Source organism: Poeciliopsis prolifica, unplaced genomic scaffold (genome assembly GCF_027474105.1).
Source record: "Poeciliopsis prolifica strain line A6 unplaced genomic scaffold, Auburn_PproV2 SCAFFOLD016, whole genome shotgun sequence".
Lineage (NCBI taxonomy): Eukaryota > Metazoa > Chordata > Actinopteri > Cyprinodontiformes > Poeciliidae > Poeciliopsis > Poeciliopsis prolifica.
This window is the reverse complement of record NW_026562391.1, coordinates 7,346,844-7,370,482: the sequence shown is the minus strand read 5'-3', so window position 1 is coordinate 7,370,482 and position 23,639 is coordinate 7,346,844. Positions and strand designations below refer to the sequence as shown.

Here is a 23,639-nt window from a genome sequence, read left to right as displayed (position 1 = left end):
GTTGCAATTAAGATGATCTTCTTCAATCATTTTCTCATAAAAATGTCCAAAAATAACTTAGACAGATGTTAGAATCAAATCTTAAAAATTTTCTTCACTAATATGTTCAATCATCAGTATTAAATTGATGCTTTAAAATATCAGTTTTATATTGACATTTTCATGGTATTTTAATCAAAATGAAATGGATGAAAATGTCAATTATAAAACATAATACAACTTGTTTTATAAAACATGTGTTTTAATGTTGCATGACAAACAAGTACATGATGAAATTTGCTGTGATAAAAAATATAATACATAGCAACGGATTTTAATTAAAACAGTGTATTGGACTGTCTTGCTATGCCACACTTGCAATTTCAAAAATAAACAGTTGTTCTTATCCATCAATCTTTCACACTTTTATCACCACTTACTGTTATTAAAAATCTAATTTGGCATTTTATTGAAAAATAAATTAGTTTTTTCAAAGTGTCCTTGCATGGTAAACCAAGAAACTGTTTAATGATCAAATATATTTGTAGCCAGCTAAGTTTAGCTGTGATTGTGTTGTTGCTGAATTATAAAACTTTTAGAATTCAGCTAAAAGACTCAAGAGGCTTCTGAAAGATTTCTTAATCAATTTTGCGTTTTAAACAATGATTTAGTGAAAACAGAATGGTTAAAATGTTACCAACAGCATCACATTTATCTGGTTGTATCTGAAAAATGAAACGCCTCAGATTGCTTATCCGTTTTGACTTGTAGCATTTGTAATTACCTTAAATGATCCTATCATCAGTCATACTGAAGAGATCATATAGCAATGAGGTTGTTAAGATAAAATAAATTTAAAAAATACTGACTCTTTTACATCATTTTTGAAGTATTTTAGTGTGGTTTCAAGGCTCTTACAGTTTCTAAAAGGACACTATTGATCGCAATCTCACTTCAGTAGCATTAGAATATTAAAAAGTACCGTACTAGAGTGGTTTAGATCTCAGCAGATGACAGGTGCTGTTCTATAAATCTCTGTAATTCTGTTTCATCTGCCGCTCTTTCTTGTGGAGTTCCACCAGGATTTTATTCTCAGGCCGATATCATTCTCTATTTACATAATCTCCCTCAATGCGTCATTCCGTGGGTATGGACATCATGCTCAGCCCTAGATACCATTTAAGTGCTCGGACTCATTTCCGTTTTGCATCCAGCATTTTAAGACATTTTATTTTTTGTAGTAGGTAATGAGTTTTATTACACAACAGCTTAATTATTATGGTGTGTTTTGTGTTATGTTACCCAGGCCTCTCTATGCAAATTGGGAACTGTAACACAGGACTCATCAAAGAAGCGTTGATAAAAAGCTGGTATTCACAGAGTCAAAGTCAGAACACAAACTTTTCTTCTTCTTTTGCCATATTTTGTGTTGTAATTGAATATACTGTTAGAAGGGAAAATAAGCCATGACAGTGAGATGAGCTTTTATTTCTCTTTATTATGATTAAATTTCACAATTTCATACAAATCTATCCAATGACAAGGAAAAAATAGAAATTACACAATATATTGCACTGTAATTTTATTTATCATAAAAAGAGTTATGACACCTTACATTGGTGTGACAATTAATTAAGTAAAAGCAAGAGGTAAACTAGACAAATGATCTACCGTAATCCCTAGATTAGATTATTTGTGCCTAATAGGGAAGTATTTTAATTCAACATATTCCTTTTTCTTAATTTTCTAAATATTAATCCCGTATATTATTTGACAGGTGAATCAAAATATATTAAACTTTTGAAATACAGAGCTAACACACAAGTAAGCTGTGTATGATCATATTAATGTCTTCTCTAAACAGCAGCAGAAAGAATCATTTGGACTTGCTGCACGGTATGTTAATACAGCAAAACATTTTGGCTACAGGTGCTAGATGTCAAAATTAACATTCATGGAAATCGTAGGTCACACTATGCTCATGCAATTTCTCCTGAGGATGTCCAATATTACGCAACATGTCTGGGTGCTTGCACACGTGTGTGAAGTGCAACACGGCTTGACAAGCTGATGGCATTTTTTTCTACAAAGTTGTTCTACATCAATAAATGATTAACTATGATTGCTCTTTGGTTGCTGTTAGATATTTTTGTTTGCAGTTCTGCCCTATTGCTGATTTCGTTAAGTATTTGTGTTAATAAAAGAAAGACAGAAAGGCAGTATTTCATAAATAGCTTAGGCCTTTCCCTTCCACAGATCCGATTCGGGCTGCACCCAATCTTCTCCCACAATGCTCTGCAAGCGGAAGTTTTGGAAATACTCCAGGCGGTGGCTAAGAGACAGAAGGTTAAAAAAAAATTGTTAGGGAAAAAAATATTTATCAACCTTCACATATACAGTACTTTTTAAAATTGAAAGTCAGGGACAAGTTTTAGAGAGTGTATTTATTTTCCTGGTTTATTGTTTAGCATTATTAATAAGCTAGCAGATGACTCATAAGACCAATAGCTGGAAACTATTAATTTTCCAGCTAGGAAATTGTTGCACAACTATTCCATGAACGGTTGTAAAACAGAATCCAAAGTCTGAAAAAAATAAGCAAAGGAGGATGACATTGAGGGGGTTATCAAAATATTTTCCACGTTATCTTTACGGTCCACAAAGAAGATAAAAGCCAGAGAAGTCAATTGAAATCAGACAGTGTAGAACCATTTATAGTTATATAAGTTAGATCAAGAGCTGCCGCATAGTGATCGAAATAACTGAGAGGACGATAAATGAAAATGTTAGAGGCACTTTTTGGTTAAACGTTCCTCTCTTATTAAGTAATTCACAAGGTTTAAAGAGAAAAAACACTCTTCAGATTTACTCTTCATGAAATATCTAAAGTATGAACTCTGTGTGTATTTTTAGTGTTCTTAAGCAGCTCAGAGATTACTGTTGCATTGATGTGGGAAAGATACTTGGCTTCTTTGACTGTGATAGCAACTATTTTATCTCTGTCTGTACAATTATCTGTTTTATGTGAAATTCTGTCAGCAGTATAGTTGAGGCAGCAATTAGTCTGGCCATAAATTAAATTTTTAATCAGTTGTTTTGAGTTTGTTCATTCCCCTGTTATCAAAGCTTGTTTTGCTAGTGTCGTGATGTTTTTGTAATTATGAGATTTAAAACAGTTGGTTTGTAGTAAGGTGAAAGCTGTATTTTTGCTGTCATTAAAAGCATAGTTCTGTCTTGTGAGTCAAGGTGTATGAGGTTGGTGTTTTGTTGTTTTAGTGTGACATCGTTTCTTGGTTTTCAAATTTGAAACATTTTCAGACAGATTTGTTCTTATTTTTTCTTGTGCAAGTTTTCACATACGGTTCCGAAGAAGAGTTCAACGACTGTCAAACACGGTGGTAGAAACAGACTCAACCTTAACCCCTATTGACAACTTGTGTATTATATACTGTGATGTTGGGTTCATGCCATTAAAAACCCATTTTAGAATAACTTCAACAATTCTGCCATGAAGAGTAGTCAAATGTCAAGCCAGAAAAATGGCTTGACAGAAGATTGATGATGGCTGCAAAACTAAGTTAGTACTTGAAGTGTAACTTGATAAAGGGGCATTTAATCAAATATAGATATGTATATTGAAGAGTGTATGCATAATTTTAACCAGCTTGTGAACACGTTTTTGAAAACTGAAGTTTTATTGAAGATGCATCATTATTTCACCGAGATAAAGAACATTTCAAGGAAATCATAAAAGTTACTAATTAATATGATATTCATATTAATTAGGAACTGTATGCAAGCATTTTGGAAAGATTTGTCTGAGATATACTACACAAGGAAGCATACTCACAAGTTTGGCTGCTGGCCTTCCACTATGTCGGCTTTGGGGATGGGGTAGAGAGCCTCATATGTACGTGCCGCCCCGGAGCCATGAATAGCATAGGAGTTCATCTTGTCGACGTTGGGAGGGAAGTATGTCCAGGGGATTACAGCCTCACCAGTCCATCTGTCCCCTGATTTTGTGGTAGTAAAAACGATTGGCAGTTGTTGCTGGAGTAGGAGGTAATTAGAATAACTTGTTACCTAAGATGTATACAAAATCTCGGGGAAAAAAAGCAGGGAAAATACTCTTTTGACCTACATAAAACGCATTGCCGACTCCTGACAGTAGCAGTATAAGGTGTTGTCCATGTCTAAAGAAGAAAAAAAAAGGAAAGACGTTAATGAACATGTCTCTTTTGTCAGTTTATGTAAGATTATAGAAGTGGAAAGAACAAAAGATTTGCTTTGAACTTACGGGCAAAGCTCCACCTCCAGGTAATTTTGTTTTGTGCTGTCAAGGAAGAAGGACTCCACAACTGGCATAACAAAGAGAATAAAATAAGGATGAATCCTTAATTCTTACATTAAGAAAAACGTAAACGTTCTTAATAATCTTATCGGCTGCTGTAGCATAGAACCAATGTAATGAAAAAATTAAATTATTCTTGGACTGTTACAACATAAAAATACAAGTGAATAAACATAGAAATTATAGTTTTGAGTAACAGGCCCCCTGCTAACCTCAAAGTATGCTCATTACCTACCTACACTTGTAATGGTTTCCTTTTTATTAAGAAACATTAATGAGGCCAAATATGGGGGCCTCATTAACCAGAAATCTGACTTCTTTAAGGTCAATTACAACAGATTGTTAATACTCAACCTCATTACAAATTTTAATTGCAATGTATTACCATAATAATGATAATGGAGCCAAAGTGTTCTCATAAACAAAGACCCCTGCCCCTGCTTCTCAAAAATCATAGGAATAGATGTACATTATTAAATACAGCTTAAGTCAGCTTTGCCCACACTTATTTAGTGAATCCAGAAGTGAACAATAACACAGTATTGGTTTGATGACTGGGGGGAGATGGAGGACAAAGAAGGCAACACCATCCTTGTGCAGAATTATGCTATTTTTTTTTCAAGAGACTTACAATCTCAATCATGTGGAGCACTGAAATGTTATTTAATGTGTATACTTGCAACAATTACTATAAAATAAAATGTTCACCTATAACAAGGAGTTAGCAGCTGCCACAAGCATTACTGTGCTCTGCTGAGATCAAGAGTGAGATTCCTGGCCTGGAAAGATAGCCCTATGTGAAGTGCATTACTGGGACTCTATGTCACTCTGCACACAACGTCCCCACCATGAAGCAGGGTGGTTGCAACATCATGCTTTAGAAGGGAAGCTGATCAGAGCTGTTAGGAAAATGTATTGAGCTAAACACAGGACAAGACAACAAATGACATACGACTGGAGTGCAAGTTCACCTTCATACAGGTAACAATATTCAAATCCTGATTTTTTTTTTAAATCATTTGATATATAATTTCTAAAATGTGTAAAATTGCTACATCTGGCAATACGTTTGGTAATTTTACTATATTTGACTATATTTAACTATTTTTTTAAAATATTTATTTTAAAGTGGCAGGAAAACCACTGAATGTCTTTGAACAAAGGCAGTTACACAACACAGTGAAAAAGGAAAGAAAAAAAATCCTTCTTTTACCTTCATAATTCCAGAGTCCAGGGAACGCGATACCGGGTTCACCTGAAGGAGATTCCGGGTCATTGAAGAATGGACCGGACACTTCCATTCTCAGTCCTGATTTTCCATCAGAGAAGGAGATTTTGATGGGGTCATGGTCAACAGGGTTGCTGTCCCATGTGTGTTGGATCGCAAACTCCATTTTCCTAAAATGCCTGAAAGGATGTCATTTAGTCAGAGAGGGAATGTGTTGCATGTCTACAAAACACAGTTGCATAACTACTTACAAACTTTCACAGCATAGGAGAATGTTGACTAGTGTTAAAAGCTGAAGTTGAAGTGAGACCCTCATGTTGTCAAAAGGTTTTTTGCTCAATACTGAATCAATATGTCACACAGAAGTTCACCGTGTGTTTAGCTGTGGTCTCTGGTCAGCTATTTAAGCAGGCTCCTGTTCAATTTAATCTAACCTCCAATAAATGATTGTTACTCAGTAACCAAACGGTGATTGACTTTCTGATAGAGAAATGTTTGAGGTGTGGGCTTACTTGATAAGGTGTTGGAGGGCACAATTGCATTCAATAATGGAAACTTTAAAACACAATCCAGTTATTGTTCCAGGAGCTCAGTAAGCCTTATGTCAGCAGCCAAATTTCCATTTGTTCTCCACTGTATTCCTTGTGAAGAGTGAATTTTAACCAAACGCTTTTAGGACGCTTTTAGGATATGAAAAAGACTTGAAAAAAAAACCAAAAAACGTGGTGTAAAAAAAGACATCAAATTAAATGAAAATGAAACAAAAACACGGTATTTCCTGTTTGAATGAACCGATCCTTCGAATTCTTTCACAGAGGAACTATAGTGCGTATGGGCGTTTTAAGACGGAAGGACTTCAGCAGCGCACAACTTAATCGCCATTGGTTGTTATTTGTTTACTTCAAAACGGTCGGCGGAAACGCAGATTGGCGTAAAAACACGATTTTTGTTGTATCACACTAAAAAAACGAAACACGTCGTGTTGGTAAAATATAACAAAGTTACTTTCTCCACTTCCGATTCAGGTGTTCAAACGTTAATTCATCTCGCTACGGTTAGCTGTGATTGCCTCGCTGTTGTTGCTAGCCACAGAAGATTTCCAGAGATAGCAACTGAAAAGTAGCTCTCAGTCGCTGTGTATGATCACTTGATAATACACGCAAGCGAAGATTGAAAAAATCCTCTTGCATTCATGTCATTTTATCCAACAATACTACTTTATTTACTTTTGCCTACATCCTAGAACAATGGATGCAGAAGTTGAATTTTTGCGAGATCAAGGTAACAGTTGTATTATTCACAACTCTTATTTGTTTTGTTTAATTTTTTTTAAACATTTTGTATTCCCCAAAATTACGAACAGTGGAAATGTTGTGAGAGTTAACTACGATTTAAAACACTGTTCCATGGATAATAATTATGTTGGGAAACACAGAGCTGATGTTTGTCTTGTCTGCAGTCCACAGGTTAAATTCTGCTCTTAGCCGTTATCAGCTGGGGGTCACATCGTCTCAGGTAATGCATCAAGCCTAGTTAAATGTAAAGTATATAACGTGAGGATAATATTTATGATTGACTTGTCAGATATATCTGCCTTATTTTCAAGTTTGCAATTTGTGTTTATATGTCTTTAATCAAAAGTTAAGTGCAGTGAGTTGCGAAACTATCCATTCTCCCAGTTTGTCAAAATACAAACATCTCTGTGATAACATAAAAGTCTGAAAATGTGCTAGCATTTGTATTCAGTCCACCTGAGTCACTAATTTTGGTGGTTTTGAGATGCATCTCTAAAACCACATCAAGAAACTGACATTTTTGCCTATTTGTTTTTTATTTTTTAAAGAGCTCAGCCAGACTGCATAGAAAATGTGTCTGAACATCAGTTTTCAAATTGTGCTGCAGATTCTCAATTATATATAGGCCTGGATATTAATTGTCTCATTTAACACATAAATTTGATTTGATCTGCACCACTCTATGGTAGCTATGTGTTTACTGCTGCTCTTCTGCTGGAAGGTGAATCTCTGTCTCAGGTACTGAATGTTTTGTCCCCTGTAATAGATTTTTTTTTCAGGACTGCCTTCTGTTGAGCTTGCCCAAGTTTTTGTGGTAACTTTGGTTCAATTTGATTTTGGGCCCTCTTGGAAACATCACGTACACTGACGACATTTGAAGCCAAATATCTAATGCTAATGCATTAGATATTTGCCTTAAGCAAAGTATCCCACCTTGATTTTGCAGAGCCTATAGCTCCCACACTACCCTGTCCTTGCCTGACCAACTGTTTTAGGTGGACATCCATGCCCTGGTTTATTGTTACCCCTGACTTATTTGTTGTGATGCTTGATCTTTATGATGCTGTTTCTTCACTGATGTTCTCCAAAAATCCTCTGAGGTCTTAACTGAACAGGTTTATACTAAGATTGAAAAAATGAGCAGTAGGTGCATTCTGTCTACTAATACCTTAATTCCATGGAAATCAAAATAAATGGGGACTGAATACAATTGCATGTCTTCTCAGATCTTTATTTTTATACATTTTAATACACTTTTAATGTAACTTTATCATTGCCCTTACTCTTCAAAATGATGCGACATCTTATGTTAGACTCTTACATAAAATGCATCAAAGTTTGTGGCCATAATCTGACAACATATTAAAAAGTTGAAGGAATGTGAACTCCTGCAAAGCTATATGTGTAAACAGATTCCGATAGGAATAATATGTTTAAAAGTTAAAAATGGTGAGCGGTTGCCCTTCTCCCACCAGGTTGCCTTTGCCTCATGGTCATTCAGCGCTGTATGCTTCTTTTTCAAATCCTCCTGGCAGAAGTCTTAGTCATTTCCTAGCTCAGCTATTTCATTGCTCTGCAGGCCATGTTTGCTTCCTCAGTTTGCAATGCATGTCCTAGAGAGAGAACTGAACTAAACATTTTTTATGTCAGCTATTCAACAATGCTTTTGTCAGTATCAATTAAAAACAACAAAAAAGTTCAACAAAGAGGCAAAGAAAAAATGTTCAGAATTTTAAAGAAAAAATGCACTTATTGACTGTGCATAAGTTAATAATTCACAGTAAATAAGTGACTGTGCATAATACCACACATAATGTATATATATCACACTATATATGGTACACGTGTGATAGATGAGCAGAGGCAAAACCTAAGCAACTTTTGGTTTGGATGGGTGAGAGGCAAAAAAAACACAAAAAGCATGCTTAAAGCATCTGTTCTAGTCAATTAAAGAGAAAGAAGTTCTCAAGTTCTGCATTGGACTCTAAAGTTTATATCTGCATTTTGATATGGTCAGTAAAGAAATGGGTTTACTGAAGCATCTTTTATTCCCCCAGTAATCCACAATCAAAACCTTATTACTGAATGCAGACTCTGCATTCAGTAATAAGGTGCAACATATTAGGTGCAACATATTGGAAATTAGGTGCAACATATTGGAAAAAAATAGACTTTGGGACACTGAGCAACAGTCCTGTCTTTTTATTTCTTAGACCAGGAAGGACATTTCTGGTGTTGGTTCAAGAGTTACTTTCAGCTCATCTGAATTGTCTGTGTGTGGTGACTCTTGAGACATTAACTCCAGTTTCATTTCCCACCTTCTGAAGCTCCCACAAGTTACTGATTGTACTTTGCATCAGAACTTATCAAGACTGTCATTTTCCCATTTGTCTGTAAATGATTTTCCACCAGACGTTTTCCTTCCACTCAACCTTACATTAATTTGCTTGGCTAGAGCAGCCTGTGAGAAGCCAGCTTTCATAGCATTGACCTTATTGGCAAGCGATTCAGTGGCTATCTGCTGAGTAAATCATCAGTCTTTTTCATGATTGTGTTGGTCAGCACATAAGATGTTGGTATTAAGTCATTTCTTCTGTGTTATGACATAACAATACAATTTTGTGACAGAACATTTAAAAAAAAATTACATCTGTAAGTTATAATTATTAAATTAAACAAAATAAATAGTCTTTATTGAATCTCTGGCATGTATGTTTATTTTTTCACTTTCAACATTTCTTTATTTAAAATAAATGAGCATTTTGTTAATGTTGTGACTTACAAATTGACTGAGCTGGATCTTGGGAACTGTTGGGAACACAAAGCTAATCTGTCCTGCTGGATGTCTTGGCTTTGACAGTTGGATGAGGCACAGCAGGCAGAGTCTCCTCCACCTTGGCTGTCGGACAGAGGGTCAGTCACGTTTCTTTTCTTTCTGATATTTTAACACGTTTCAGAATAACCCTAAAATTGCTCCAAGTTCTTATAGGTAAAAAAAAAAATAGAAAAGCAATTACTTTTATTTAGACAATTTTTGTAATTATTATTCTGTGTTATAGGATAATGGCTCCTCTTATAGCAGAGTATGACCGGCACATGGACGAAATGACTGAAAAGCTCCAGAAATATCAGGTAGAAAAACTTTAATGTTACATACTCTTAATTCATATTCCCACTTAAAGCTTTGGCTCTATTGGGAAAGGGTTGCTTCTGAGGTGCTAAACACCATCTAAAGAGATGGACTTGGACAGTCAAGGTTTGTTGTTTTCCTGTTTGAAAACACTTATGTTGTTGCTTCACAGGAGACGATGACAGATGTCAGACTGAAGCTGGAAAAGGTTGTGGAGGAAAATGAAAGGTAGAAAGATTTTAGTCCTGTCAATGGGTGGGCTTGAGCTGCAAAACAGAAGTCAAATTGGTACCATTTTCTGTCATTAGAGACATGTTGAAATGATAACCGGTCATATAGCACTTGAAATATTTCTAAGAAATGACATCGACTGTATCGGCGTCTCCTGCCAGAATAAATTTGAAAGGAATCAGGTTCCCCGGCCTACGGTTCAAAAGTTTTTTTTTTTTTTTTAAATGATCTTTTCAATGTAATTTTTCAACATTCATCACATTCTCCAGGTTGCACACAGAGCTCAGGGAGTCCATTGAGAAGCAGCTCCACTCCCTGCCTGTGGGCTCAGAAGCAGAGGGCAGCGCAGCAGAAGACACAGCCATCCTTAAAAACCTGCAGGAGCAAATTCAACTGTCTGAACAGGTCTGCAAATGTGCACCTAAATATCATGTGCTATTTAAAATTTCATAAACTGCGTCTATAGGCTTTTGTCAACTTTTGTTTTTTAGCAGGTCTTAGTTCTGGAGGTTAATTGAGATTTGTAGTGACAGATCTAAAATTAATTGGAAATACTCAATTACTCAACGTTTCCAAAAATGATAAACATTTTAGTGACTTCTTTTTGTTTGTATTTATAAATCTATTGCACGTTGTGATTAAAATGTGCCTATTTTTTTGTCGACAAAGCCATTTTTATTTAGAGAATGGAAGACCACGTAACTATTTACAGATAGAGAAAGATATATAAGAAATCTTGACTGACATTCGATTATGTTGCATTGATGAATCAGAGGTTGAAATGGGATATTTTTTCCTTAATCAGCTCTTGGATGTCTGTCGGATGTCTGTAATTACTGAAATATCCAAGGTTTTCTTTTACCTTATTGAATGGTTCATCAAAATGAAGAATTGATGTAAATTGTGGTTGATAAATTCATATTTTTGTATTTTTCGGATATAATATTTGCCTCAATGGTTAAATTTGGATATTGCTACATTTATTAAATTTTTGTTGTTTTTAAATGACTGCCTCTCTCAAAGGACCTGGAGCAGTTTTTTTCTTAGATACATATTATGTTGTAATTTTTATGGAAAAAAGATTAATCAAGAATGGAATCCGCAATCCATCTTTCTCACCACGTCAATGCAAACAGGGTGCTACTTTTATCACTAATGAACTAGTTCTTTCTTTGCACCGACTCTGAGTTGGACCAGAAGAAAGAACGGTACTTGTGGAGTCATGGAGACGAGCAACCAATCAAAATGTTGTAAATGCCATGTTTTAAACGCCGGTTAGTTTTGTTTTTGATCTGCTTGTACTGCATTTCTCCATAAAAACAGAGCATATCAAACATTTAGCAGATGAGACGTTACTCTGTTAGATATCTGGACCAGATTGTACTTTATTAGGTAGATATCTTTTGAGGAATCTCTGTCCTGGACTTTTAAGAGGAGCTGGTGAATTTTGCCTCTTCGCCAGTAAGTTGTTCTGCGGTTTTGGTTTTGTTCTCGGCTTTCTCCGATTTCTGCCACTTCATGTTTTGTATTGGCCTTTTTAATGCCCAATTTATCTTATAACCTGCTAATAATTTATTTGTGGGTAAAGGTAATTCATTCAGTCAAATAAGCAATATAGATCCAAAGAAGCTTGCTTAAGTGATTTAACTTTAATCTGGAATCATAATTTTATTTTGAAAATATGATGCAATCAAATTTTATTTGATTTAAATAAAAAGAGTTCTACAAATATGATAGATTTTGATTTTAAGAATGTGGGTTTAGTGCTACAAAGGTTATTTAGTCCATGATTGAATAGAACCAGCAATAAAAACCATTCTTTGCCTATAAAACCCCCACAGATTATATCCCGAATCTGTGAAGCAGATGTTATTCCTACCCTGCTGAGATCCAGATAGAAGACTCAAACAGAAGTACACAATCAAAATGTTTTGTTTACAAAGAAGGGTTAAGGAAAGAAGAAATAGTTCTATATTAATTCCCAGCATTGAATAACAGAAAAAAACTAATGTCAAAAATGTTGGCAAAACAACTCAACTCCATTATTTTTGTGAACAGTGAATGGTGACAATGCTCGCTCCCTGAAACACTTCCTGCGGATTCTAAAATTGCAACAAAAGCTTTGCTGAGCCGTAGAATTTGATGCAGCTGGATGCCGTGAGCATTTGTCGTGACTGGCACATAAATTAGACGATCAATATAATTTTGATCTCTGCGTTCAGTTGTGAGCACCAGGAAACACGCCGCTCCATCTTTGTCAGAGATACTTCCTGAAATCTTTTTTTCTTCATCTGTTGGAAGGCAGCAGGAAAAAAAACAAACACAGTAGTTATGAGAGTAAATGTGGGTGGATTTTTTTTGTGTGTGTTTGTGTGCGTGTGTGCGCGAGATCAGGAGCGGAAACAGGCCATGGAGCTGTGGCATACGACGGCCCAGGAGCTGGACCGCCTACAGCAGGTCTACCAGAGGGCCCTCTCTGACGGGCAGCTCCACAACGCTCAGAGACAGCAGCTCAAGGTTCACTTTCCCACATCAACTTGCAGGACTTGCACACTCTACAAGCACAGAAAAGGGAAAAGCTTAAACTTTTATACAGCGTGATGCAAAAGTATTCAGAACCCTTAAGGTTTTTCTTATTTTATCACATTATTGCCATAAATTAAGCAGGATTTATGGACTAGACCATCAGAAGCTAATGCACTGGCAGACAAAAACACAGAATTTTCAATTTGAGTTTTTACAAATAGAAATCTAAATAATTAATCGGATTAATAGTGACTAATTAATTATTGAAATAATTGTAACTTATTTAGTACTTAATTTATCAATTAATTGTTCACTGTACTATACAGACTCAAAAGAAGGGCATTTGCTGAAAGAACAACATAATCAGAGCAGCAATTAAGTCACAACTATACAAGTAATATATATTTTGCATTTAAGATAAAACAATTAAACAGTTTGTAAATTTGTTCTACTCAGCTCTTCTCAATTGGATTAGCCTACTATTTTTCACGATTTTCAAATTTTGCAAAAAAGGATTATTAAGCAAATAGTAACTATTTATCAAAGTTAATCAACAGATTAGCCCCAATCTGTTGATCAGCGCCTGCTACTTAACCTGCTAAGTTAAGTCAGAGGTGCTTTATTTAACTTGCTGCTGAGGAAAGCAGAAAGGGCTGAGTTTTTCTCATGTTGTTATCAGAAGTATTGTTTTAGCTGCAGATTCATTCTTTGCTACAAATGATGAAGCCTTCACCAAAGGAATGTTATGTTGTTGCATTTTAGCCAATAAAATGTCTGTTTTCTTATTTCAAAAAAGGAATTACATTATTACAGAATGTGACAATTTGTTTTATCTGACTACATCTTTGTCCCTACATGCACAAAGCAGATGAAGACGTACTTAAAAAAAATCTTACTGTTGAAAGTGGTTATATATCATTTTTTCACATGAGCTCTACATTGAAGTTTGTGGTTGTACTGTAGCAAAATGTGGAAAACAGACTCAAGAGTAAATGATGTCCACATTTTTGACCCGACTGTAGGAAAACTTTCCCATTTTGCATTTGGGTCTTCATCCCTAGGTGGAGCTGTTGTCCTGAAAACAGGGTTAATTAGAGTCGTTTGGTCTCAGGCAATTCTTGATATATGCTGGAGGTAATTACTGGCTCTTAAATACTATTGAATGCCCACTTTTCTGCCATCACAGGATCAGCTTGTTCAGTTCCAGCAGCACTCTGACAAACTCCAAGCGGCCAATCAGAAGCTGGAATCTGTAAGTAATGCTTAATTAAAAGTGTGTTAAATTACTGGCTTCCAATTAGCCATGGGATCGAAATGCTTTGCGCTTTTCTAAAATGAACCCTGCTCTAATAATTAATCTTGTAACTAAGTGAATGGGTTTCTAAATCCCACTGGTAGTGAGCCAGAAATGTCTTGTTGTATAATGGACTGTCAGCTTACTCGGTAATCCTCTAACTATCTCGGCTTTTTTTTTTCTTTTTCCCCAACACATGGCACTGTATACAACTTCCTCTCTGTCACCTGAAATCACAGACACAGCAGCACCAAGCTGATCTGTTTCAAACAGCCTAACTGAGCTTCACTCTAACTACGGACGTGTTCTTAACAAAATACACATGTGCTTACTTTGCAAAACATTCAGTGCATGTAGAGACAGTATAGTAATACTATATCTTCCTAATGCATTTTTAATGTGTGGTTAAGCCCTGGGCTTTCCCCACTCTGACTGTTCGTGCAAGCAGCCTTTTTTCACCCGCTGCATATGAGAGCAGTTTACTTTGTAGCGGTGAATGACTGATACAGGGTTCCTTAGGGTTTGTTCTGAAAGGACATGGAAAGTTTTAAGTGAGAAGTTTTGCTGAAAAGTTGCTTCTGACAGAAACTTTCAGAGCGGCGTATTTGGGAGCTATGCCTCACAATTGGCATTCTTGTCTTTCCTGCCACACACAGACGAACCAGCAGCTCCTGAAGACGGTGACAGAGCAGAGCACAGAAATGGAGGAGCTGCACTGCCAGCTCAGGTAACAAAAAAAAGAAAAAATGCCTTTGCGTTTTAAAGCTGCTGCTGCCAAAGGGTCTTGTTTCATTATGGATGCACAACACAAGGGAGGCTTCATGCCGGAGCCCTTCTTGTACCCCTTTGACAACAATTTCCCATCCAATTTGTGGAATAAAGATAAGTGTAAAAGTTTTTTTTTTTTTTCATTAACTGCAACCTGTTCACAAGGGCACAGCAAAGCAGCTAAATTAACATCTGCTTAACACTATTATGTCTGTATTGTCTTTGTTTGTCCTCAGGTACTCTTCAAAAGGAATCCTCAGCAAATGTGCCTGCATAATTACATTACAATTATTACCCTAATTATGCGTTTAATTGGATCATAAGTCGGGCAGTTGTTAAAAAATAATCTATCAATGCTAATTATTTCAATACAACAAATAATTGCCCTAATTAATCCCTCTGCGCGACATTATTTTTTGTTACTGAAGCAGTTTTGGCTGTTTCTTTTTTTTTTTTTTCTTTTAGAAATTACATTTAAATTCTTGACTTTGTCCTCAAGTTAGAAGTTAACTTTTAAGCAGCATTGACAGTAAATACATTGTACAGTGCGTATGAAGGATCTGCCAAGAAAGGATTAGTGTCTTCATCAGGTCTTGCTGTCAGTGTCAGGTGTCCAGGAAACCAGCTGGTATTCAAGAAAGTCACTGTTCAGAGGCATCAGATTTAGAAGAAAACTCCGGTACCAACACGGAGCGTCACCTGTACTTGTTATTCTTTATATTCATCAAAATGCAAAAAACCCGAAAGATCATCAAGAAAGTTTAAAGCATATCAAATAAAATCCTTCCATTGTTTTTCAATGCCATTTAGTAATTTTCAAGCACATTTCTTTTAACTTCAGAAGAGACTTTAAAGCCACAAACCTTTGCAGTGTTTTACTGTGGCTTTTGATTTTTATGTATCTGCTGTGAATATAAGACCTCTGCAAATTTAGGCTGTAAGATATTAGGAAAATATATGATTTTGGCAATATTGGTGAATTATGCGATACTGATTTGACTTGCGATGAATAAATAATTGAGAATTATTAGTGTCTGCCTCCACTGGTTTTCTCTCTCCAGTCGAATGCTTTGTGCTCAAACTATTAAACTCTTTCTACACTGGGTTAGGCAGGCTAAAGCTGAACTCAGGACGGCCACAGCCAGAGTGGACGAGATGACCAAATTTTTAGAGAATCTCCAGGAACAGATGAAAAGAAAAGTGAGTAAATCTAAGTAAATATTGATACATGAAAGATCCATATAATAGTCTGATAAACGTGTGTGACACCATCAGAATAAGTTTATCAGTATAAATGCTGTCTGATGTTCATTTTCATCAAGTTACTTCTTGAATATATTTCTACAAGATTCTGGTTGAAGATTCATAATCATACTTTTGTAATCAGGAGGAGGACATGGCTGAGTCTCAGGCCAGAGAGGACGCAGCAGACAGACGACTCCAGCAGCTTCAGACATCCCTGAGCCAACTGGAAACCCGGTGAACACATTTTTAACCTGCTGTTACTTCACCAGTAATCACCTGTCACTTCTTATAACAGGTCTGACCTGTGAGAAGGAACATGGGAAGATTTTTTATTTTTTTTAAAGTATACTGCAATATTGATTTGATGGGAAGTCATCGAGTTCCACATCTGAGCTTCAAGTGTCACAAGGCCAAACGGCAGCGCTTACTCTCTCTCCGCTGCTCGCTCTGACTGTTTTCCTCCTTTTCCAGGCTAAAGGCTGCATCTCTGGAGACGGAGGCAGTTCGTCGAGAGCAAGCTGTGTGGGAGACAAAGGTGGGGGAACTCCAGGCGCGTTGCACCACCCTGGAAGAGGAAAAGTTCGAGGCTCTGTCCAAAGTCAGAGAGAATGTTCAAGTAGCTGAAGAGGCTGTATTGCAGAAGGAGCAGGTGACCCCCAGTCTCTTCTCGTCTTTCCATCAAATCTTTTTTCTTTTTCTCTTTTTGTACTGACTTGGGTATTTCCTCTCAATCTGCTCAGCTGCACCATATCCCTGACAACTCTTCACTTTCTCTCAGAAATACTACCTCTGAAATGTGCACCTTTCCCCTTTTTTATTTTACCCTGCAGTCCCTTTTAAGAGAGAAACAGAAAACGGAGGAGCTTGAAAAGACAACGCATGCCATCAAGCTCTTGATCCAGGAGGCTGCAGTCCGAACAAGGAAAGAGGTACAACATTTGGAACTGGTTGGATAAACATTTCTTTGTTTTAGCAGAATAAATTGTGTAATTCATTGCAAGTACTAATCTTACTTGTCTCACCACATTGATTACGTTGACAGATAAAAGAGCATTGCACTGTGATTCTGTGGAAGCTACAGGATTTCTTCACTGTTTGGAAAAGTCTGGATGTACAGATTTGAATTTGAGTATTTTAGGCTTGGATTAGAATGTTAATAGAAATCCAAATATGGAAAAATATTTCAATTTCAATGTATTTTTTCTATCCTCTAGTTTTTACAAAGTTTGATCCATCTGTGCACATATGGGTTTTTGTTGCACATTCAGACCTGCAAAGCAAAAAAAAAAAAAAAAAAAATCAAGGGTGAATAATTGAGCGTTGACTAAATCTCCCAATTTCTGCTACTCGTTGGGGAAAAAAAAATACTTGAAATGGCTAAAAGTATACTGCCATCATTCACACTTTTGATGGAAGATTGGTACTTTTTGAAGCTTGATTTATTTTGTATTTTTTCAGATTATCTGTCTCATGTTAAACTGTCACAAGTTCACAACACAATGATAGCTTTAGCAAATATATTTCACAAAACTGTTATTTATACAAGTTAGCTCCTGCAACTCTAAGGAGTTAAAAAAAAACACATTGTGCATAGATATGTCAGAAATATTAATGTTTGTATTTAATTCTTCAAGAAACACAGAAAACTCTGAGTCTGAAAAATTCAGCAATTTTGACATCAAAAATTAGTAGGAACACCATGCAATCTGAAAGTTATAGTGATTTGTCTTCCTGTCACTGCAGAGCTCAACATCCATGGCTGAAGCACTGGCTTGCATTTATTTATGTCTCTACTCTTTTTAAATATGTTGAGGGAAAACATTTGAGGCCTTGGACTTTCTTCATTTAAGGACCCACATGCATATTTAACATTTTTACCTTCCAGGTACTTAATTTTAAATATTACTTTGAGAGCAGGACACTTTTTTCCATTTTAATCTCTTTTTTGCCCCTTTCCCTCTTTTAAAGCCAATGAGAGGGAAGACAAGAATGTATAATGAAGAATTAATCTCCAGGTTACCTACAAGTTTTAGCCAGACTTTGTACTCTGAAGACATAAGTATTTCCCAGACTGCTAAGCATTAGAGGAAAAACTTCCAGAACATCCTCTACATTCATATGTGTCTCTGGGAAAGATGTTAATCTTCTTCTTTTTTTGCTGCAGTGGTTTACTTCCTCACGCACACAAACAAATAGAATTGGTTAATTTTTAATTTGAAAATGTTTATTCAATGAAAAAAAAAACAAGTCATATAAAAAAATAATTGTCGTAGTTGTATTAAGACCATAGGAAATGAAAGAATATCAAGATTATTCAAATTTATCCACCAAAGCCTGCCTATGTCCTTAACCTTAATTTGATTTTTGCTAAACTCAGAAAAAGATGTGATTTAAGGTAAAATGTAGATAGACCAAAGATGGGTGTAAGTTCTTAGTTTTTGTTCTTGTTTTCTTTTTTGTGTTAAAAACCTGAATAAACTTGATCGAAGGAGAGTTGTCCAAGGCCAATCTCTGAGTAATCTGTTGGTGCATTTTTATACTCATCCTTGAAACAAACTAAAACATCAGTCACAAATATATTTCAGATATTAAATAGTTGTTATTGTAAATTATGGCTGTTATTTCCTTAAACATTCACATTTTAAAATAAAAATGTTTATTTTTGCATCATCTTATGTTGCGTTCATATTGCTACTTGTGGGACTGAAGAGTCATTTATTTATCTCGGCATTTAAATCTCCATTTCTTCAAAGCCTCATTTATGCTTCCCGTAACATCTACTGTTGGATATTTTTCCCATTCAGGTTTTCTGCTCGTACTTTGAGTCATCTAATTGTGCTACCTGGAAAGGAAAATATTCAAGGCAGCGTCTGAATACAGACATACTTGATTCATTTTTTTTCTCCATCTGCCGTGTTAACTCATTAACCGCTTGAGCGATGTCCTCTTTACTTTTTCTTCCGTTTCTTTTTGTTCCAACAGGTGGAAAACGTGCGCAAGCAGTGCAACATCCAAATCCATCGTATGGCAGAAGAACTGTCTGCACTGCAGTTGGTACAAACCTTCCCCCTCACGGGGATACTCCTTTCAAAATGACGCTAAACCCTTTTTTAGTCTCTCCATGTCTGTCTTCATCTCATGTCTTCCATGTCAACCCTTACACTGCTCCCTCACACCCCCTCTTTCTAGGAGTGTGCAGATAAAGAGGCTCAGTTTGAAAGGTCCCAGCGTGAGAGGAAAGCTGTAGAAGAAGAGCTAGAGAAGGTACTCGCAACAACTCGAGCAAGTTCTCTACTGCAGCCAGATGCAGAGATTTTGACGCCGTTTGATTACACGGTTCTTCGACTGGGCACGTGGACTCTGTCTTTGTTTAGGTGTATAAGGAAGGCAGGGCGGAGCCGGAGTTCAGGAAGATTGAGGCACTTCATCAGAGGTGTCTAAATGCAGAAAGGTTGAAGGACGACGCTAACCTCACTCTCCAAAGCACTCAGAACAAGCTGAAAAAGATGGAGATGGAGTAAGTGAATCATGCATATCACTGTAGGCTAGTACTCTTTTGCTTAGCGGGCAGAAAATTAACCGCCATGATCCTCCTCATCTGATCCACTGTAGCTACAGCGAGGAAGTGTCGCGGTGTCAGGAGGAGGTGCGGCGGCTGCAGGACTTGCTGGCCGCGGCTCGGAGCGACTGCGTTGGTGTCAGCGACGAGCGGCTTCAGCTGCAGCAGGAGAACACGCGGCTGCGCAAGGAGATGGATGACCTGCGCAAGGCCAGCATGCAGATCCAAAGAAACGCCAAGCAGAAAGTAATAAGGCTGAAATGATTAGTCGAATTAATTGTGATGAATCCGTTATTGAAATAAAACTAATTTAATAGTTGATTAATCATCAACTAGAGTATACAGACTCAAACAAAAACCTCATTTTGGATTTATGATATAAAAAAAAAAAACTTCCTTGTCCATAAATATGTTGTTTAATAATCTGAACCTAATTGACATCATCAGGCTTCAAATTCTGGCAAAAGAAAATCTTCTATTCAGCACCTTTTTTGATCTAATTACGAATCGAGTAATACGAAAATTAGTCACAGACTTGATAAGTCAGTCAGAAAGAACTGGGCTTTTCACATGTTGATTAAGTATTTTCTAGCTGCAGATGCATTTTTTACTACTGATGATAAAGCATTCACTAAAGTAAAGTTATGTTACTCCATTTCAGGAAATAAAAGAGTTTATTGCCTAAATAAATAAATGTGAAGGGAACAAGAAAAAAAGATTGGGAATAGAGAGGAGCCACTTGGCGATTTACTGATAATCAGTGCCAGGAAAGATTTATTGGAAGTTTGAAAAATCTGAGGTAGCATTTGTAATTACTGCCAGCACTGTCATTCGGTGTTTTTAAAGAGGGTGGCTCTTTATTTAAGAAAATTGGACAGGATTCCTCACAATTTGCCATTAATTTGTACAACATACAGATGATTTTGATCATATGTACATTATTTATTCAAAAGATACATATAATTATTACTTCAGGGCCAATGTTGCAGTCTTTCTTTTATTGTAAAGAAGGAACTAGGTATTTAAAATATTTTAATCAGCAAGCTTTCTTTACGGCTGTCTCCACTTTAGGTCTCAGAGATGGAGCAAGCATGCAGCCTCAAAGAGCAGGGACTTGATGCGCGGGTGAAGGAACTGGAGGAAAGGAGCCGAAGCTCCAGCGCCGATCTGACACGCCTCCTTGCAGCACAGCAGAAAAACAGCCAACGATGGAAGGAAGAGGCCAAGAACCTAGCGCAGGCCTTTGAAAGTAAAATCACAGCTCTCAAGTAAGAATGTGTGGAGATGGCTTTAACATTTCTAAGGAAAGGAAGAGATGCACAGATCTATTTCTGGTGTTTATGAAGAGGAAGAGAATAAGTTTATTTATGTAAGGCTGCGTGTAGCATGCTGCACAGGGCAAATGTATTAAGTTAGATCTAAGCAGGTCTAAGATGTAAGAGATCAATCCATGAAAGTTAAGACAACAACTGATTTCCATTTGGGTATTTCTAAGTGGAATAGAATTTTATTAAAAGGGTTTTGGGTTTATTACTAGTGAGTAATGATCTGTGTAAATCTGAGCCCCAAGGCGGTCTCTGAAGCTCCTTTCGGTGCCAGTTTTCCCCCAGATCTTTGTTGCGGTTATTATACATCTGTGGTTTCAGCTTTTCTCTTAGGATTTCTTTCATTTTTCCACAACCTATCAAGCAAGAGCAGAAACATCGGTGTGCGGCTCTTTCATGTCTCCAGAGACGCTCTGCTGGGTTTAGGTCTACCTCCTGGCAATGTCACTCTCACACCATTACCGTTTTCCTCAAGCCACTCATTTGATTCGACGACACTCCGGTTTGGAGTGTCTTCGTAGCCTTTGACTAAGCTGACTACTTATCCAAATGGGCTGGCAAATCACATTAACAAATGTGCAGCACCTATTGATATATCTGAGTGCACCTGTGCCTTTCACTTGATGCAAAATGCTTTGCTTTTTACTCCCCTCTTTTTTTGTTTCTCATTAAAAAATGGAAAGCGGTGCAGTGCTCACAAAAGCCACCATGTTCTTTGCAAGATAAAGCCTTCAAAATGAAGTGTTGAACCATAACAATTTAATGTAAAAGTAGTTAGTAACTGGCAGACAGCTTAAAGGGGATGTTTAAAATTGATGAAATGCATAAATATTTAATACTGTGATTCATTATGTACAAAACAGTGTATTATTCAAGAACAAATACCCTTATTTTTTTAAGCTCCGGTGCCTGAGGATTGTATTGCATCTGTTTTACCATGAACACTATCAAAGGTGCTGAAACATCTCATACAAAAATTGATTTGACACTTGATGGTGTTCTGCTCTGAGCAATAGCCGAGATACATCTGAAATAGTGCAAACGCTGGAAAACAAAGCTTTATAAATGTTTTTGTTGTGTCTTTGAGCAGAGCCTCGGCTCTAATGTTCTAATTTTTTTTTTTTTTCTGTGTTTTCAGGGCAGAACTGAAACGGCAGAAACAACGCTCGCTTGAGTTGGAGATCCAGCTCCAAACAGACCACAACACAATATCTGAGGTGTGTGTGACTCGCAAACAGGAGCAAACTAGTGTGCGATTTAATTTAGCAGATTGTGTAATTGATATCAGCAAATGAAATACTGCTAAATGACTGCTAAATGATACTTATTTGGGAAAGTGAAACTCATGTTGCTTATAATAATGACACTGCCATGTATTTATACCATTTATTTTAGTTCACTTTGATTTTTTTGGCTTGCATCTAATGAAAACCCCAAATTAAGTTTCTGATAAAACTTCAAAGTTATACAAGACCTTGTACTTGATAAAACACAGTGGACCACCACCAGGAAATGACATAGTTGCCAACATGTGCAGCACTTCGATTGATTTGATTGAAAGCACAAAAGTCCTTTCAATCAAATCCCAGCCAGCGTCTTTCTGTCTTTAGTTTGCGTCATCTCTTTGGGCCTGCATTGGTTTTTGGATACTCCACTTCAGTGAAACAGACTAAAGCTTGCATGCAAAGTTAATTGGTCATCTGAAATTGCCCAGAGGTGAGAGCGAATATGTGTTCATAGTTGTTTTTTTCTGTGTGATAGACTTCTGACCTTTCCAAGCTGTGCCACTGCTTTTACCCATTAGCTGTCAGAAATGAACACCAGCCCCCTCTCGACCCTACTAAGCATATAGCGAGTGTAAATGACAGATGCATGTTCGGCCACAGGATTCTATGAACAGTCAGCTTTTTGAGCAACGACCTTTTGAGGCTTAACCTCCTAGAGGACAGCAAAATCCTTTTTAATTGGTCTTATGTTAAATTGTAATTTCAGACAGACTGGTTTTTGTGTATTTATTCGCTGTCAGCCATGATTATTGAAATTAGCACAAATGTATGTTAGGTTTGAGTTTCAGTTCTTTCAGTAGAATTACTGCGGTAAATACAATATCTCCTCTAACTCATTTATGCTTAAGGATAATGGGGAGAGATATTTGCACTACTTGTCTGAACTGTTGTGCTTTGAAAACAATCTTAAACAGAAACTACGACTCGTGTGTCAAACTGATCTGTGTTTGCTCAGTATGAGAAACAGCTTGGAGAATATCAAGAGAAGACAAGTCGTCTCCAGAGAAGACTGACACAAGCTGAACAGAAGGCAACTACAGCTTCGCATCAGGTACTGGTAGCTGCACTTTTTGTTGTTGTTTCTACACAGGATAAATATACACACTTCTTCCAATATGATGCATTTATTTTAGGTTGATTACAGTTGCTGTATGTGCGTGTTGTTTGTTTTACAGCTGAATGTGTTCGTGTCACAGCGAAAGAAACCTGCCACAGTGGATCCAGGGACTCAGTGACAGTTGGCCATAACCTTGGGAAAATATTAAAATAGCCTTATGTTTTGATAACTCTTTCTTAGGTTCACATTGTTGTTACTGCGTTTCCTGAGGCATATTTTCTAAGAAGGAATTGTATATATTTCAATAATAAATGCATTAAAAAGATGAGAAAACCAGTGTTTTTGGTCTGCTTCGACTCAACCTG

At 36.7% G+C, this 23,639-nt stretch overlaps 2 protein-coding genes across 2 annotated transcripts; one reads left to right on the top strand and one right to left on the bottom strand.

Moving 5' to 3' along the window:
- Positions 1-1,457: 1,457 nt before the first annotated feature.
- Positions 1,458-5,947, bottom strand: cunh4orf33 (chromosome unknown C4orf33 homolog). Its single transcript, XM_055041713.1, has 6 exons — positions 5,810-5,947; positions 5,544-5,737; positions 4,277-4,337; positions 4,121-4,172; positions 3,830-4,029; positions 1,458-2,311 (listed from the first exon to the last, which is right to left on the bottom strand). The coding sequence occupies exons 1-6, from the start codon at positions 5,872-5,874 to the stop codon at positions 2,215-2,217; spliced, it is 669 nt and encodes a 222-aa protein (XP_054897688.1). The 5' UTR covers positions 5,875-5,947; the 3' UTR covers positions 1,458-2,214.
- Positions 5,948-6,423: 476 nt separating this feature from the next.
- Positions 6,424-23,602, top strand: sclt1 (sodium channel and clathrin linker 1). Its single transcript, XM_055041710.1, has 21 exons — positions 6,424-6,839; positions 7,018-7,073; positions 9,714-9,766; positions 9,913-9,985; positions 10,156-10,211; positions 10,484-10,619; positions 12,609-12,731; positions 13,927-13,992; positions 14,691-14,761; positions 15,912-16,002; positions 16,190-16,281; positions 16,519-16,696; positions 16,878-16,976; positions 19,030-19,101; positions 19,237-19,311; positions 19,422-19,564; positions 19,660-19,852; positions 20,678-20,874; positions 22,070-22,148; positions 23,173-23,268; positions 23,393-23,602. Exons 1-21 carry the CDS (start codon positions 6,806-6,808, stop codon positions 23,450-23,452), a joined length of 2,043 nt encoding a protein of 680 aa, XP_054897685.1. The 5' UTR covers positions 6,424-6,805; the 3' UTR covers positions 23,453-23,602.
- The last annotated feature ends 37 nt before the right edge of the window (positions 23,603-23,639 follow it).

Bases quoted from the DNA above. Each gene is read 5' to 3' on its own strand.
- cunh4orf33 (XM_055041713.1), bottom strand. From the start codon at position 5,874: ATGAGGGTCTCACTTCAACTTCAGCTTTTAACACTAGTCAACATTCTC. The intron at 5,738-5,809 runs GTAAGTAGTTAT...ACATCCTTTCAG, and splicing joins CTCCTATGCTGTGAAAGTTT to GCATTTTAGGAAAATGGAGT. The intron at 4,030-4,120 runs GTAGGTCAAAAG...CTCCTACTCCAG, and splicing joins GAGTCGGCAATGCGTTTTAT to CAACAACTGCCAATCGTTTT.
- sclt1 (XM_055041710.1), top strand. From the start codon at position 6,806: ATGGATGCAGAAGTTGAATTTTTGCGAGATCAAG. The intron at 10,212-10,483 runs GTAGAAAGATTT...CACATTCTCCAG, and splicing joins GTTGTGGAGGAAAATGAAAG to GTTGCACACAGAGCTCAGGG. The intron at 13,993-14,690 runs GTAAGTAATGCT...TGCCACACACAG, and splicing joins CCAATCAGAAGCTGGAATCT to ACGAACCAGCAGCTCCTGAA.